We start from the raw sequence: 16,213 nt of genomic DNA on the forward strand, positions 1-16,213 counted from the left end.
TATTTTCTGTTTGGTCGACATAATTTTCAAATTACTGGAGTTCGTTGCTCTACTCATAGCGACGTATAACTGGCTGTGTGTAAACATTGGAGTGGGTAAAAGTACATCTATGTGATCTAAAGTTTGGCCCTGTGCCTTGTTTGCTGTGAATACGTGAGCGGAATCTTTAAAGTTGAAACAAACCAAACTAAGACTTACATCTCACTGTTCTCTGTGAATAATGTTTGGATGGTCTGGTACCATGGGTTATTTTGATTGACAAAAGTGAGATGCAAACAGCTCCTTCGAATCCTGCTCATGACTGACACACTTCAATAACCACTAAATAATCACACACACTATATACTGACACAGACTTTCCCCATCTCATTTTCACTATTAACTGCCCTTGCGACCCTCTTCGTATCTATGATCGGACCATGAACTATACAATGAAAATCCAGAGTTACTCATGGTCAGTGAATTTTTGATAAAAATGTGAAGGTGGTTTATCAATTCAAAAATCAATATCTACAAGATAATCATACTTTCTGATATTTTAATGCTAAAAACTTTCCTGACGACTGTCTTTGGGTACCTTTTGGTTATCTCACCCCCATTAAAAAATTGCCATTAAAAAATTGGGTTATCGCCCTACTAAAAAGTTGAGTTTATGTGGTAACAAGAGATTGGATTAAAAAGGGTTAGATACTTTTGATTCAATACTTCAACACATTGTTGACTTTTGGCTTCCTCAATAGGAATGGTAGGATTTGTTATAAAAATATTATCAGATTCAATAAGATGTCTAATCTTTTCATTTTTCATGTTTATCAAGTTTTAATTTTTTTTTGTTTTATTGAGGGTTAAACAATTTTTTTAGTTGGGGGAGATAACCCGATTTTTTAATGGGGGTGAGATAACCAAAAAGTACCCGTCTTTGTAATCCTGAAAAATATCGTAACCATTGGTCTAGCCATCTGGCCATGAAGAGGGAACAGACAAAGAGATGGACATAATGCCCATTATAGTAAGATAGTAAATCTGCCCATCTATGATGGGGAAATAAAGGGATAGTATCGCAAATCTAAACCCTCTAAATTCACGAATTATACGGGGGTGGGGGATGTGAGGAATCCAGAGTTAATCCTTGTTGCCGAAATTTTAACAAAAAAAAAAAAAAATCAAAGGTAATTTATTAATATAAAACTCAATATCTACTAAATAATCATACTTTTTCACATTTTTTTTTTGCTAAAAAACCTTCCCAATTACCTCCTTTGTAATCCTGAAAAACATTGTCCCCATTAATCAAGCTGTTTTGGCCGTGAAGAGGGAACAGACAGACAGATGGATATAATGTCCATTATAGTAAGATTTAGAGACAGTTGGTACAAACATTTAAAAGAATTATAGCTGAACATTACAGAAGGGAGAACAAAACAGTTAGTTTAAAAGACAATATTAAACACAAATGGCAGTTAATGAAAGACATTTTATTCTAGAAAAATAGAAAGTAATCAAAAATATGTAGTGTAAATATGTACACTAAATTAATGCGAATTTTAAAATTCCTTACATGAACTTTAAACAGTATGGTTAACATTAAAAGTTAGTGAGAAACAGGTGTTACTTTAATATAAACTGGCTCAGATGGATATTTTAATAGGGATAGCTTCAATAACAATGGTACAAACTGGCAAGGGCTATTTACTTTAACAGTGTTTCTCAACACTTTTTTTTTACCTATGAATCCTTTTGATTCCTATTTTACTTGGATAGACCCTCCCAGCCATTCAATGTTTAAAAAATACTGTAATATTTATATAAATGTTAAAGTAGTGGTTCTCAACCAGGGTTCATATGGCCCTTGGAGGTCCATATCAGATTTTGTTGTTAAAATTTATGAAGAATAAACTGGTTTATACTTCTACAATACACAAAATATTTTTACAATTTAAAAAAAATTTCCTATTATTAGGAATTTTTTAAAAAATTGTTAAAATATTTTATTTATAAAAGAAGTATAAACCAGTTTATTCTCCATAAATTTCAACAACAAAATCTGATATAGACCCCCAAGGGCCATATGAACCCTTGTTGAGAACCACTGCTTTAACAGTTGAATATAGATGTTTGTTAGTGTATCTATGTGCTATATAGATATGACTGTAAAACAAGAAATGAATGGGTTAATATAGAAGATTTTAGTTACTGTTATTGAATCAAATTTATTAATCAAAACACAAAATTAAAATATGCATATTTCCAAACTATTTCTCATTTTCACAATTTATGAGTATTCCATTTCAATTCTTTTCTTTTCTTGTGCAGGATCATAAGCCTCTACAACAACATTTGGAGGATACTTAATGGCTGGTGCAACATTCATATCAGATACTGGGTTCAGAAATTCAGTTCCCTGGTTTGTTGATACCCAAACACTTTGCTGCAGAAGCCAAAATAGATTTTAAAAGATAAAATCTCTTTAAAAGCAAAACATTTTAAAGAAGTATCATTTAAAACAAAATACTTTAAACGATCATTTTCATCAATTATAGTGAGTGCATGTGTGCGTATATTTATATATATATATACCGAAGTAAGCGGTATATATATATGTCGTCATAAGCGATGGAGTGCCAACAACCACCTGTAGTTGTGTGCTTGTATAGGTTATCAAAACTAAAATGTACAAATATATATGCCAACAGAAAAGAAATGTTATACAATTACAGGTGTTACAACCAACAATAAGATTTTTTATGTGATTTTTTCTTTCCAGTACATCTGCGAGTATTTTTATAGTATCTTTAAATAATACTTTGAACATCAAAGATTCTGTGTCTGCAAGTTTTTTTTTTAATATAAACATAACAAACTAGCAATCGAAATATATATTTTAGTAAACAAAATGTATTAATATACAATTATCAAATGAAAAATATATATTTAATACATTTTAAATGTGGCTTATTCAACTTTAACCAACAAAGTGAAAACTTGAAACTTTTTCTTTATGAATTACACATGTGTACCAAACACACACACAAAGAAAACAAACTTTATTTGTCACAAATACGACAAGCATTTGGGGAAAGATTTCAGGGAATAATCTGACATTCATTTCAAATCACTCCCAGGAACTCAAGGGTAATCCTAGCTTTTCCTTAATCTGAATGCAATTTCAAGTTACCAGGAGGCAGGCTGAATGGGTAACAGGGTAGGATCTGAAATCACTACACTGGCATAATTTGAAAAAAAAAAAAAAATCAGAGGTGAATTTACTGGTATGATTGTTTAGTATTTTTTAGGCCATAGAATATACCTATGTTATTCCTGCTATTTATAGCATAATAAACCATTACATACAGGACTGACTACCTATGAGTTTGTTTAAAAGAGAGCGATTAAGACTGCAATAAGATAATGAAAGAAATATTTACTGAGTAAGTGAATACTATTAGACAAATAAAGGATACAAAGGAAAGTTAGATGTAATATATTCAGAGAATTTATGCAAATTCAGAATCAAATGTGTAAATATTCAGTGACCAGCAGCTAACTGCCTGCAGTGTGATCTTTCTGCTAGTATACACAATCATACATTAATGAGAATACATCTGTACTTTCATATACAAATAAATGATATGTACACATATGCATGCACACACCCATATACATAAATATGCAAACATACAAACCAATACACACAAATATGAAATATACAAAAGGAACATATAATATGTGTATAAATAATATATGTGACCATGATTTCAAATCTAAGTGCAGTCTCTTTCTCTGTGCCTGTTTGGTTACCAAGTATTTATGCTTGGAAACACACATACACACACAAATTCATGTACACTTTCATATATATATATATATATATATATATATATATATATATAGAGAGAGAGAGAGAGAGAGAGAGAGAGAAATATATATATATATATATTTATACATAAAAACAAATATATGTACTCACTCACCATGCAGAAAATGACTAATACTTACAAATGCAAATGTGTATATCTGTATGTATGTACAGTAATTAGAAATAATTAACTAATATACACAACAAAAGCGGATTGTCGGTAGTAACTTGGTGAATGGTTCATGGTTAAACCATTAAATAAATATACTACAGATGAACACAAAAAGATGAATGAAGACACGAAAAAATGGAAATGAAAAACGTGAAAAATGTAAACAAAGCTTCAGATAGATTAAGGAATAAAATTAAGGAATGAAAAGTTGTGGAAGTGCTATCAGTTTGATGACATTGAAAAGATTGAAGTGTTTATATGATCAAAAGAAGGAGTACTTTCAGTAAGTTTTCCCAGTAGGTTATTTTTGGTGAATAAGATTTCAACCATATATTCATATAAAGTTTGTGTGGTTTGCAGTTTTCCAGTGTAACATCTTTCTCTGGATAAGGTTTTCTATTGGAGGTTCTATGTTATAAATTTCTTTTTTTAGACATTGTAGGTAGCAAGCTAATGAAACTTGTTTGATGTACTGGCATGCCTAAATATGTGAATAACAATGATTTTAAAAATTTGGAGGTCATTCTTACATAAGCTTAAGAGGTGTTGGTGTTGTCGGTCTTAAGAGATGTTTTGATGATAGTGTTAAGAAGTGTTGAGGGTCTTAGGAGGTGTTGGTGTTGATGGTCTTAAGAGGAGTTGGTGTTTATACTGTTAAGAGATGTTGGTATTGATGGTGTTAAAGATCTTGGTGTTGACTGTATTAAGAAGTGTTGGTATTGACTATGCCATGAGGTGTTGGTGTTGACTGTATAGGGAAATGTTGGTATTGACTGTGCTAAAATGTGTTGATGCTCACAATGTTAAGAGGTGTTGACAGTGTTAAGAGGTGTTGATTGTGATAAGAAGTGTTGACGGTGATAAGAGGTGCTGACGGTGATAAGAGGTGTTGACGGTGATAAGAGGTGTTGATGGTGATAAGAAGTGTTGACGGTGATAAGAGGTGTTGACAGTGATAAGAGGTGTTGATGGTGATAAGAGGTGTTGATGGTGATAAAAAGTGTTGACGGTGATAAGAGGTGCTGACGGTGATAAGAGGTGTTGACGGTGATAAGAGGTGTTGATGGTGATAGGAGGTGTTGTGTTGATGGTATTAATAGGCGTTGTGTTGATGATGGTAAGAGGTATTGGTTTTGACAGTACTATGTTGGTGTTGACTGTTAAGAGGTGTTGGTGCTGATGGTGGTAAGAAGAACTGATGTTGACAGTACACTCATAGCTCCTTAGCTAAACAATTGTCAAAGATTTTGTATTTGTTTTGTGGCATGTACTGGATCTGTGTGTTTTGCTGTATAAGGAATACTCTCTTAATCAATCCTTGATGCATTCTGAAACAAAACACAATGCATTTTGATGGACTCATTTAAAATCTATCAACCTTCTAGATTATGTGCAACAATCCTCATGTTCTCTGTTCTAGAATACTTTCTTCTCTTTGCTAGAATGTTACTGCTTGGGACACTTTTTGTCCTGGTATTTGACCACAAACACTACCTTTGTCTATAATTTTCCTACTATATCATATACTTCACATTTCTTATATATTTCTGCTTCTACTATTTTCCTTTTGAAAAGAAAAACTTTGTGAATTATAAGCTGAAGTAACTCCAAATAACCTGATTCAATCTCTTGCAGTCTAAATGTGACCAATGTCATATATGGTAACTCCAAATCTAAGATAACATAAATGGTGTGACGTTTGCAATACAAGAAATAATTATCAAGTAAAGAATAAAACTGAACTAACCTCATTTATTGAACAGCAGCACAACAAGGATGAAGAGACAATTGACAAAACAAAATCCACAAACATAGCAAATGCTGCAAGACTAAATAAAATATAGAGTCTGGTTGGATGATGATAACGCTGAAAAAGAAGAAAAAGAATAGTTGAATGAGAAAGAAAGTGACTGATATGATTATCTTGTCACAAAGAAAGTTATTTTCCATACTTTTCTAGTGGTATAGAAATTAATCTTGCAACATTGATATTTTGCTCTTAAAACCATTGTGTCAAAATGGTTTTAATGTAGTCTTTTATTGTTTTACTAGTTTCAGTAATTTCAATGTGGTCATGCTGGGGTACCACCTTCAAGGATATAGCTGATTATATCAACTTGTCAACCTAAAGTACTTTCACTGGTTCTAATTCCATCAGCCTCAGATGGATGAAAAACAAAGATGTTGACCTAAGGAAGGATTTGAACTCAAAATCTAAAGGAACATAGCCAAATATCACTACCTGTTCTGTAAGACATTTTACCATTTCTACATCCAGCAACTTGTATATAAATTTATATGAATATTACAGTGTTTCTCAGAGAAAATTTCAGGAAAGAAAATATCAATAGAAATTATTACAGAGAAGTTTATAAAATGCACACATGCAGTTCTAACTGTAGGATTTCTGTCAGAGAAACTATTGAAAAAATGAAGTAATAATATCTAATTATTAATAATTCTATTATTGTTCTGCAGCATCAAATGATTATCTATTCTGACTATTTCAGTCAAACAATAAAACCATAATTACAAATATTTAAAATTAATTTTTAAAGTACCCACATTGTCTTTTATGTTAGTTAATGATAATTAAAAAGTGTTTGATGAGTTTTGTAATTTAGTTTTTATTTTGTAAAACAGCATTTTGAATTATTTAGTCACTGTTTAGCAACAGGTGATATGTACAGCCTGAGCACAAATACAAGGCCCTGAAGACAAACAAAACCAAAACAAAAAATTAACTAAATGAAAGAAAATAAAAAATGGGTTTAACAATCTACAAATGCTTCCCATCAAAATTTTTTGAGAGAAGAGTGAGAGGTGGTCAAAACGTTCAATATTGGTATGAAATCCTTCCATTACAAGGAAGATGTTAAAAAGTTGAGGGAATCATGCCCTTTTTTGAAGTGAATATAAACATGTGTAAGGATTTCTACAAGGAATTAGAACCAAGTTCTTGAATCAATTCACTTAGAACTTTCAGTACTCACAACTATCACATGATAATAAAATTATAATTATGATGAAAAATTAATGCATAGATTAAAAATACCTGGCTTGTCACTGCTGGACTACACAACTTTTACCCTCTCTAATTGATAACACAGAGAGGAAAAATATTTTATTCTTTCTCTCTCCTTCTTCCTAGTCACTCACAGATGAACTTATCTACCCACAGAATAGATAGCAGAACTGCAAATAATTGGTGTGCACCAATTCAAAGAAGACAATTTGTTATAGCTCTTGAATTTAAACATATAGCTCAGAAAACAGGGTGTCACTTTAGGATGAGCTGCTACTTCTCAGTATTGAGAGGTTGCAGTTCCATAAATTGAAGGAAGATTCTACAAATCAAGTCGGTTAAAAATATACTTACAATCCATACTCCAAGGCTAGTAAAAGCACCAATTCCAGTATGTGCAAAAACAGATGCTGACAAAATATTAAGGATCATATAGGTAATTTTCTGAAATGAAATATTAAAGCGTTTTAGTTATTCTTTTTCAACATATTTATGTGCATATGTATATGAATATGTGTGTGTGTGTGTGTGTGTGTGTGTGTGCATACAGACAGATATTTGTGTGCGACTGTATGTATGTATGGTTGGGTATATATGAGATTGTGCAGGGAGTGTTGACTAATTTTGTCAGTTCATGCATCATGCAATTGTCCATTGTGGGTATTTATGTGTGAATACATTACATAAACACACATCTGTCTCTCTTCCTCTCTCTCTCTCTTCCTCTCTCTCTCTCTTCCTCTCTCTATCTCTCCGTATACACATCCACCCATATATATATATATATATATATATGTATGTATGTATGTATACACACACATGCATGCATACATAAGTTTATAAGTATAAGACAAATATAAATATTCAAAAACTTAAAATCAAATTTAACAAGTATATCAATTCATTTTACTTCTGTTCTAGCCACTTCAGTTCATTTCACACTCAATTTTCTACTGTATGGTTCAATGTACATATTCCACTATAGTTATCAAGTCATTAAGAATGAAATGTCTGATTTTCTATGCACCAAGTTTGATAGTCATTAACTCTAATGTTTTATTTTGACAATTCTTTGTTTTACAACATTGAAGAGTTACATCATCACTTTTTGAAATGCAATTCATGGTGTCTGATTATAATTGTGAGTTTTCTCTTGTAAATAAATTTTCGTGAACCCATTGATAGATCAAAAATTCATGTTGTTTATGAATATGAGTTCTGTTGTGGAACCAATGCATCCCAGACAGCTTGAAACATCAATGAGATGTTTGGTGAAGATGTGGCAAATGAATGCGCTGTATGTTGATGGATTGAGAAGTTCCACTCTGGTGACTTTACTCTTGAAATGGACTATCTGAAACAAATCAGTGAGGTAAAGAAGCTGGACAAGTGGGTACCACATGAACTGAGCGAGCATCAAATGACATGTCATCTTGAAACCTGCTGTTCTTTGCTGTCACAGCATAAAAGCGAACCATTTCTGCATTGTATTGTTACATGTGATAAAAAATGAATTCTTTTCAACAACAGCAAGTGTTCTGCATGGTGGTTGACTAGAGACGAAATACCAAAACACAATCAAAAAAGAATATTCACCAAAAACGCTAATGGTGTCTATTTGGCATCCATCACTGGTGTCATCCACTACAGCTTCATGAGACCTGGTAAGTCAATTACAGCAGATGTATACATCAACCAATTAGATGAAATGATGAGTGAACTTGCAATTAAACTACTGAGATTGATCAACAGAGACAGGCCAATTCTCAAGCAAGACAATGCATGACCACATGTTCAAAGAACGCATCTCAAGTTACAGGAACTGAACTTGGAAGTACTCTGTCATCCACCATATTCACCAGACTTTGCACCAACTGACTATCACATTTTCCAGGCATTAGACAACTTTTTGCAAGGAAAAATTTCAAATTTGAAGAAGATTCAAAAACAGCCTTTTGAGATTTCATCACCTCTTGCTTTCCAGAATTCTTTGCAGTCAGCATAAATAAGCTACTGATAAAATGGCAAAATTGTACTCTTTACTCTTTTACTTATTTCAGTCATTTGACAGTGGCCATGCTGGAATACCGCCTTTAGTCGAGCAAATCGACCCCAGGACTTATTCTTTGTAAGCCTAGTACTTATTCTATCGGTATCTTTTGCCGAACTGCTAAGTTATGGGGACGTAAACACACCAGCATCGGTTGTCAATCAATGTTGGAAGGACAAACACAGACACACTAACATATACACACACATACATATATACGACGGGCTTCTTTCAGTTTCCGTCTACCAAATCCACTTACAAGCTTTGTTTGGCCCGAGGCTATAGTAGAAGACACTTGCCCAAGGTGCCACGCAGTGGGACTGAACCCGGAACCATGTGTTTGATAAGCAAGCTACTTACCACACAGCCACTCCTGCATCACAGCTACTTACCACACAGCCCCTCCGAGATAAAGTAAAATAAACTTTTAGTTCAAAATCAGACATTTCATTCTTAATGACCTGATATTTATATTAAGCATTAGTAGTTGTGTAACTTCAGGTCATCCATGATCTAACAGATATATGATGAAAGGTGCTCCACCATCACCATTCAGTATGACCATATAGTTTTCAGTATACCTAGGGCTATTTTAACCAATGTGTCCTTCACTTTTAACCCTTTCGTTACCAACCCGGCTGAAACCGGCTCTGGCTCTGAGTACAAATATCTTGTTTTCATAAGTTTTGAATTAAAATCTGCAGCCAAACCTTAGTCACAATTTATGTTCCTAACACTAGCTGAATAATAACTAAGTTATTTTACTAAATTCTTTGTTATATTTAAAGTAATTGAAAGAAACACAGCGTCTCAAAATAAATACAGTAACAAAAGGGTTAAAGGTGGTAGATTGTGATGTGACAGCTATTTTTAATACATCAACCAACCATGGATAGATGCCTCATTTGTTTGCAACATATTAGTGTTTATTGTTTCTGTCAAGTATGAGGTCTACTAATGAAAGACCGGATGAATATAAGAATTTCTACTGTGTAACTAGCTTTAAGTGGATATAGTCAATATGTATATAATTATACAGCTATTTCAATAACTTTTGCACTTTAATTAAACATCAAATATTTTGAACATTTGAATAGAAAAGATTTATAATTGTAGAAATATTTACCAGCTTCTGAGAGAGTAATGGTGAAGACATTTTTCTACCAGCAAGAATTCCAAATATCCCAACTGAAATAACCTAAAATCATACAAATGTCATATAATAATATAAAACCTAATAAAATAAAACAAATATAAAGTTTATAAAAAAATGTATGTTTAGAAATAGAAACAGATACAAAAGAATATATTTTTGTCTTATCTCCTATGTTCCCATGGCTTCAGCAAGAATATAACCACTTCCTTTGTTTACCTACACTTGTCAATAACTGATACCTCTTCTCATGATATTTCAGTGATCTCAGACTGTCTGTCTTTTTCAATATTCCATATATGTGATGGAGCCAAATTTATTTCTTGAAATCTCCTTGTGGTCAAAATCATCTGTTAGACATTGTGGGTTGCAAGAAAAATGCTAGAATCCTTCAGTCTTTCAATCAACATAAATGAAGTGCAACTTATATTGGAATACTGCTCACATATATGGGAGTGTGATGCTATTATTCAATCCTTGTTGTGGAACTTTAGGTATCTTGTATATGATAGTCCCAAACTAATCTTTTAGAAATAATATTTGACCGTTCAATTCATTTTATTTTTTATGCAAGCACAGGAGATTATGCAAATTTCAATGTTTGTGGCCACTTCAACATGACTGTTCCATATGGAATGATGTTACTACTATTTTTTAACCTCAGGAGAACACTTTCAGCTGGTTAACGATGTCATTTCATACCAAATAGCCATGTTGAAGTGGCAACAAACATTACTTTTCAGTAGAGTTACTACTTGCATCTCTAATAGAAATGCAAGAACTAGCTACTTTGCATGTTGTAAGATCAGCAGCTGAATGTCACTGACATTTTTATATATTGCGAGCTGGGGTGAATGGTTGCCATTAGTGGACAGGTGTTCAGTACTGAGGAAGAGCAAATACTCTGAAACCAGGCTGGTCTACTGGTCCTGTCAAATCACTAGATGGTTGGGGTTTGCTCTCCTGCTATATTGGAGGACACAGATTGTGTCATTTACCTACTGGAGGTGTTCTCCTGGGGTTAAAAAATAGTAGTAACATCGTTCCATATGGAACAGTCATGTTGAAGTGGCCACAAACATTACCATTTTATATCTATTTATGTATATATATATATATATATATATATATATATATATATATATATATATATATATATATATATATATATATATGTTGTTGTTGGCACTCCGTTGCTTACGCCGTCGAGGGTTCCAGCTGATCCGATCAACGGAACAGCCTGCTCGTGTAATTAATGTGCAAGTGGCTGAGCACTCCACAGACACGTGTACCCTTAACATAGTTCTCGGGAATATTCAGCGTGATACAGTGTGACAAGGCTGACCCTTTGAATTACAGGCACAACAGAAACAAGAAGTAAGAGTGAGAGAAAGTTGTGGTGGAAGAGTACTGCAAGGTTCGCCACCATCCCCTGCCGGAGCCTCGTGGAGCTTTTAGGTGTTTTCGCTCAATAAACACTCACGACGCCCGGTCTGGGAATCGAAACCGCGATCCTATGACTGAGAGTCCACTGCCCTAACCACTGGGCTATTGTGCCTCCACACACACACACACATATATATATTTTCACAGAATAAAGAGTGTAGTAACGCCTAAATAGCAGACGACATTTCCGGTAAGCTTATCCATGCATGCGCAGGGACTAGTTCCGGAAGGAACACGGGAAGAGTCTCATGTGCATGCGTGGTCATTTGACATACAAGCTTCGCGCCCTTATTCATTCTCTTTTCTCGCCGGCCAGTGGAGAGCTCAGACGTACAAGCAGTTTGTCTCCAACATTCCAACTCTGGAGACAGCTCTTTCCAACATTCCAACTCTGGAGACAGCTCATTCCAACATTCCAACTCTGGAGCTAGACAAATAACCAACCAACATCACTGACGGCGTCTCAGCAACCAAAGGGCGAAGTGCTGCCTATTTCCTCTGTAAATAAATATTGTTGTGTTGATAGTTCAGAATCTGCGTTCTGTTGTTTCTTCTAGAAATTTAATGTATGGAAGCGGTGTACACCTAATGGTGTATAACCACTTTCCTAAAAGAGTATTGGAGATAAACAAGATATATATATAATTTCTTTAGAAAAACATATATCTGGAGAAAAAGCACACTCTAAGAAGTAGAGCAGTCTATATTTATTACTGGTGAAGGCCACTTTATAGGGTAATAAATCATTCTGTTAATTCCTTTTATTGTAAGTTAATGAAATGTAAGTAAAATTTTAAGAGGTAAAAATGATCATGAATTTGTGTTACAAATATTATATACATTGTTTGAAATACTAAATTTATGCAGGATTACAATTATCAGCATTCAACAGATTGGCTACCAACTGTCCACTTTGTTTCCTGGGCAATGCTGAGTATCTTGTTTATCTCCAATACTCTTTATTCTGTGAAAATTCTGAAACTTTTGAACCACTCATTTTTATCATATTTGAATGAAATGGGATAAAACAGTACATTTGAAAGAGTTGACCTTTGCCATCAGTGCTTTGTTTCTTGTTCAGGTTAAAAAAACAAAAACCCACCCAATTTTGGCACCTGATGACAATTGATAAAATAGTTTGAAATGTGATGTCATAATTTACAAAGTAAAAAATTAAAAGGGCTTAGGTTAATAGTCCTTAAATATTTTGCCATGAATATTAACAGTAAGAAGTGAAAATATTTATTGCAATATAACTTTGATCAGTATAAGGTGGCACGCTGGCAGAATTGTTAGCATACCTGGCAAAATACTGAGTGGCATTTTGTCCATTTTTACATTCTGAGCTCAAATTCTGCTGAAGTCATCTTTGTTTTTCATTCTTTCAGGGCTGATAACATAGGTACCAGTTGAGCACAGGGGCTGATGTAATTGACTTACCTCATCCACTGAACTTGCTGGCCTTGTGCCAAAATTGGAAATCAATATATCTTTGATCAATATGCAACTGTTACAAACAATGTCAATACTTACCCACAGGCTTGCAATACATCCAAATGTGGCAGATATGATGGGCAGCTCTTCAGTGTTGATTCCATAGTAGTATGATGGATGGAACATACGTCTGCCATACCACCTCTTTGTTTTGAAGCCAACCATTGAAGCAACAAAACAAAAAGTTCCAAGGAAGAAATGTATTGCTCCTGTCAATGTTAGCCCTGAGTACATGTGACGAACAAGCATCTTCAATAGTTATGTGAGACTTATCTAAAATTAAATAAAATTAAAAAAAAGTTCAATACAAATGAAGTAGAGAGGACATTTGCTGCTGTTTTTCAAACATTCTTAACTTACAAAAACCATTAACATAAAATATTCTCAGATGCAGTTGTGGATGTGTGGTTAAGTTTGCTACCCAGTCATAGTGGTCTTGGGTTCAGTCCCACTGCATTGAACCTTGGGCAAGTGCCTTGTCCTATAGTGCCAAGCCAATCAAAGTTTGTGAGTGGATTTGATAGATGAAAACTTAAAGGAAGTTGGTCATAGAATATCACTGTCATCATTAAACATCTCAGTGAGTGTGTGTGTTTGTGTGTTTGCACCTGTGTATTTGTGTGTACCTTTTGCTTGTCATTACATGATGGTTGTAAACAAGCATTCTCATCACACAAGCAAGGTTGTTTATTGTCAGTCTTCTAGTCTTGGGAAATACTACCTTGCTTGGGAAATAATTGAGGGCTGGAAATAAGAAGAGCATTTGGTAGTAGAAAATCTGCTTCAACAAATTCCATCTGACCCATGTGAGCATTCAATGATGATGATTCCGAGATTTGCATTCTTTAAAACAGGATTAAAATCAACTAAAACATGAAAAACAATTGTGAAATTACCTGATCATCTGTAACAGGTTGTAAAATTACACTACTACTAAAATAGCTTTTGAACTGTTCAAATAGTAAATTCACCCAAGGCACCAAGTTCTATCCCTTTTGTCTTTGTATTAACCATTTGGTTACCATATTTCTGTACATTTGAGTGGGTGCTGAAAAGTTCTTAGCTTTCGGTAAAAGAAAATACAGGAGGATCAGTTAATTATGATTTTATTCAACATATTTCCATCTCTGATTTTCACACACATTGCAGTGGACCTTCAGTTTTTCTAAGTCCTGTAAAAGAACCCAGAAGTTTGAGCCTCAAAGCAAGCCTTTCATGAAACCCTTAAAGCTAAGAATTTTCAGCACCCCTTCTTATGGTAGCAAAATGTATATATACATTGCATTTATATTATTTACAGTTGACAGATATTTGTCCTCATCTTGTTTGTTGTTAACACGTTTCAGCTGATATACCCTCCAGCCTTCATCAGGTGTCTTGGGGAAATTTCGAACCTGGGTTCTCATTCCTAAGGTATTTTTTGATGTTATTATTATTATTATTATTATTATTATTATTATTTAGGTCACTGCTTGGAATCGAACTCAAAATTTCCCCAAGACACCTGATGAAGGATGGAGGGTATATCAGCCGAAACGTTGTGTTAACAACAAACAAGATAAGGACAAATATCCGTCAATTATAAATAATGTACATAATTCCTCATCTCTTAAACATAGAACTACATTGCATTTGTTTTACATTTGACACTGATAAAGAGTATATTAAAACACTTTTGTCATTATCTAACTAATATTTGGAATAAAAATTAGCATGGAAGTTTGATGGGAGATTTTAGTTAAGATCATTTTAAAATGTGAATTTGGAACAGTCTCAAATGGGTTGATATGAAAAGGCTTAAACATTTTCCCACAGTTCTTCCTTCCCACAACTTTATGGTGGAAATTGTTTTCTGACCACATATTCCTTACACATAATAACCTTTAAAAGTTCAGTGAACATACATAAATATAACTGGTCTAAGTATGTAAGCAAGCTGATAAAAGATATGACCTACTTCCACAGACTAAATATTAGCTGACCTTGGAAGGTTCTAAAATTTAGTGAAGGCTATCTTCCTCTAATTCAAAAGAGGCATTAATGGATACCATGACAGTATGTGTGGTCTGGTGGTTATGATGTTTGACTCATGGTCTTCAACTCATGGGTTCAATTCCTGCGCTTGTCAGCATGTTGTGTCATTGAGCAAGATACATTAATTTCAAGCTGTCCTAGTTGTACTGAGTATCAGCCAGGGATATTGTTGGTGCAGCTGTCTCTACCTTCAGCTTTCATATCCTGGACGTTTCCCAGAATTAAAGGTGAGAGGTCCAAAAGAGCATCGATGTCTGTTCATAGTTATACAGGCACCTTAAACAATTAGCAAGAGCATGGTACATATTACCAAATCAAACCAAATCAAACCAAACTCAAGAATGATGGTTAGAGAAGGTAAAGAGGCAAGACGTAAAGAGATGAATCGGCCTCACATGAAACAAATATAGATGTAAGTGCTCTTGAACAAGAAATAATGCTGGAAGTGGTGGGGGCTTTTCTCTTTTCCCTCTTTTTCCATCCCCATAACTTAGCAATTCAAAAAAGAGACTGTCAGACTATGTATCAATCTTGAAAAAACAAACAAAAAAAAACTAAGTACTGAGGTTGATTTGCTTGATTAAACTTTTGAAGTTGGTGCCCCACACTCCACCCATGCTTTCCCCACCTCCCAACACCCTCACATCACACCATGCTACACCATATCACATAACACATCACTTCACAACACACCACCACGCACACACTAGCACTGACCAATTCCCTTCCCCACATTTTCACACCTTCAAACCTACATACACATATGCATACGTTAAGATCACCAGCATTCTCTCACACACACGCAGCTTCTCGTCTTGGGTTCACCACTTCTTTGTTATCTCCTCTTTTTCTTAGCTCTCCTGTGTGATCCTTCTGTGTTTCTTTCAGTTGAAGAGCATAGGCTCGAAACGTCAAAGACTTTCTCTATTCCCGAGCGTTAAACTAATACATTCATTTGTTGTTTACACCACCTGTCTTCGTCT

At 34.1% G+C, this 16,213-nt stretch overlaps 1 protein-coding gene across 1 annotated transcript in view; it reads right to left on the reverse strand.

Moving 5' to 3' along the window:
- Window positions 1-1,454: 1,454 nt before the first annotated feature.
- Window positions 1,455-16,213, reverse strand: part of LOC106870695 (uncharacterized) — a 16,759-nt gene continuing 2,000 nt past the window's right edge. The window contains exons 2-6 of the mRNA XM_014916858.2: window positions 13,236-13,469; window positions 10,230-10,301; window positions 7,408-7,497; window positions 5,776-5,895; window positions 1,455-2,428 (exon numbers count right to left, since the gene is read on the reverse strand). Of these exons, the coding sequence (XP_014772344.1) occupies window positions 2,273-2,428; window positions 5,776-5,895; window positions 7,408-7,497; window positions 10,230-10,301; window positions 13,236-13,445 (648 nt within the window). The 5' untranslated portion in view covers window positions 13,446-13,469 and the 3' untranslated portion in view covers window positions 1,455-2,272. The remainder of the gene's footprint in view (window positions 2,429-5,775; window positions 5,896-7,407; window positions 7,498-10,229; window positions 10,302-13,235; window positions 13,470-16,213) is intronic.

This window comes from Octopus bimaculoides, chromosome 11, assembly GCF_001194135.2.
Source record: "Octopus bimaculoides isolate UCB-OBI-ISO-001 chromosome 11, ASM119413v2, whole genome shotgun sequence".
Classification (NCBI taxonomy): domain Eukaryota; kingdom Metazoa; phylum Mollusca; class Cephalopoda; order Octopoda; family Octopodidae; genus Octopus; species Octopus bimaculoides.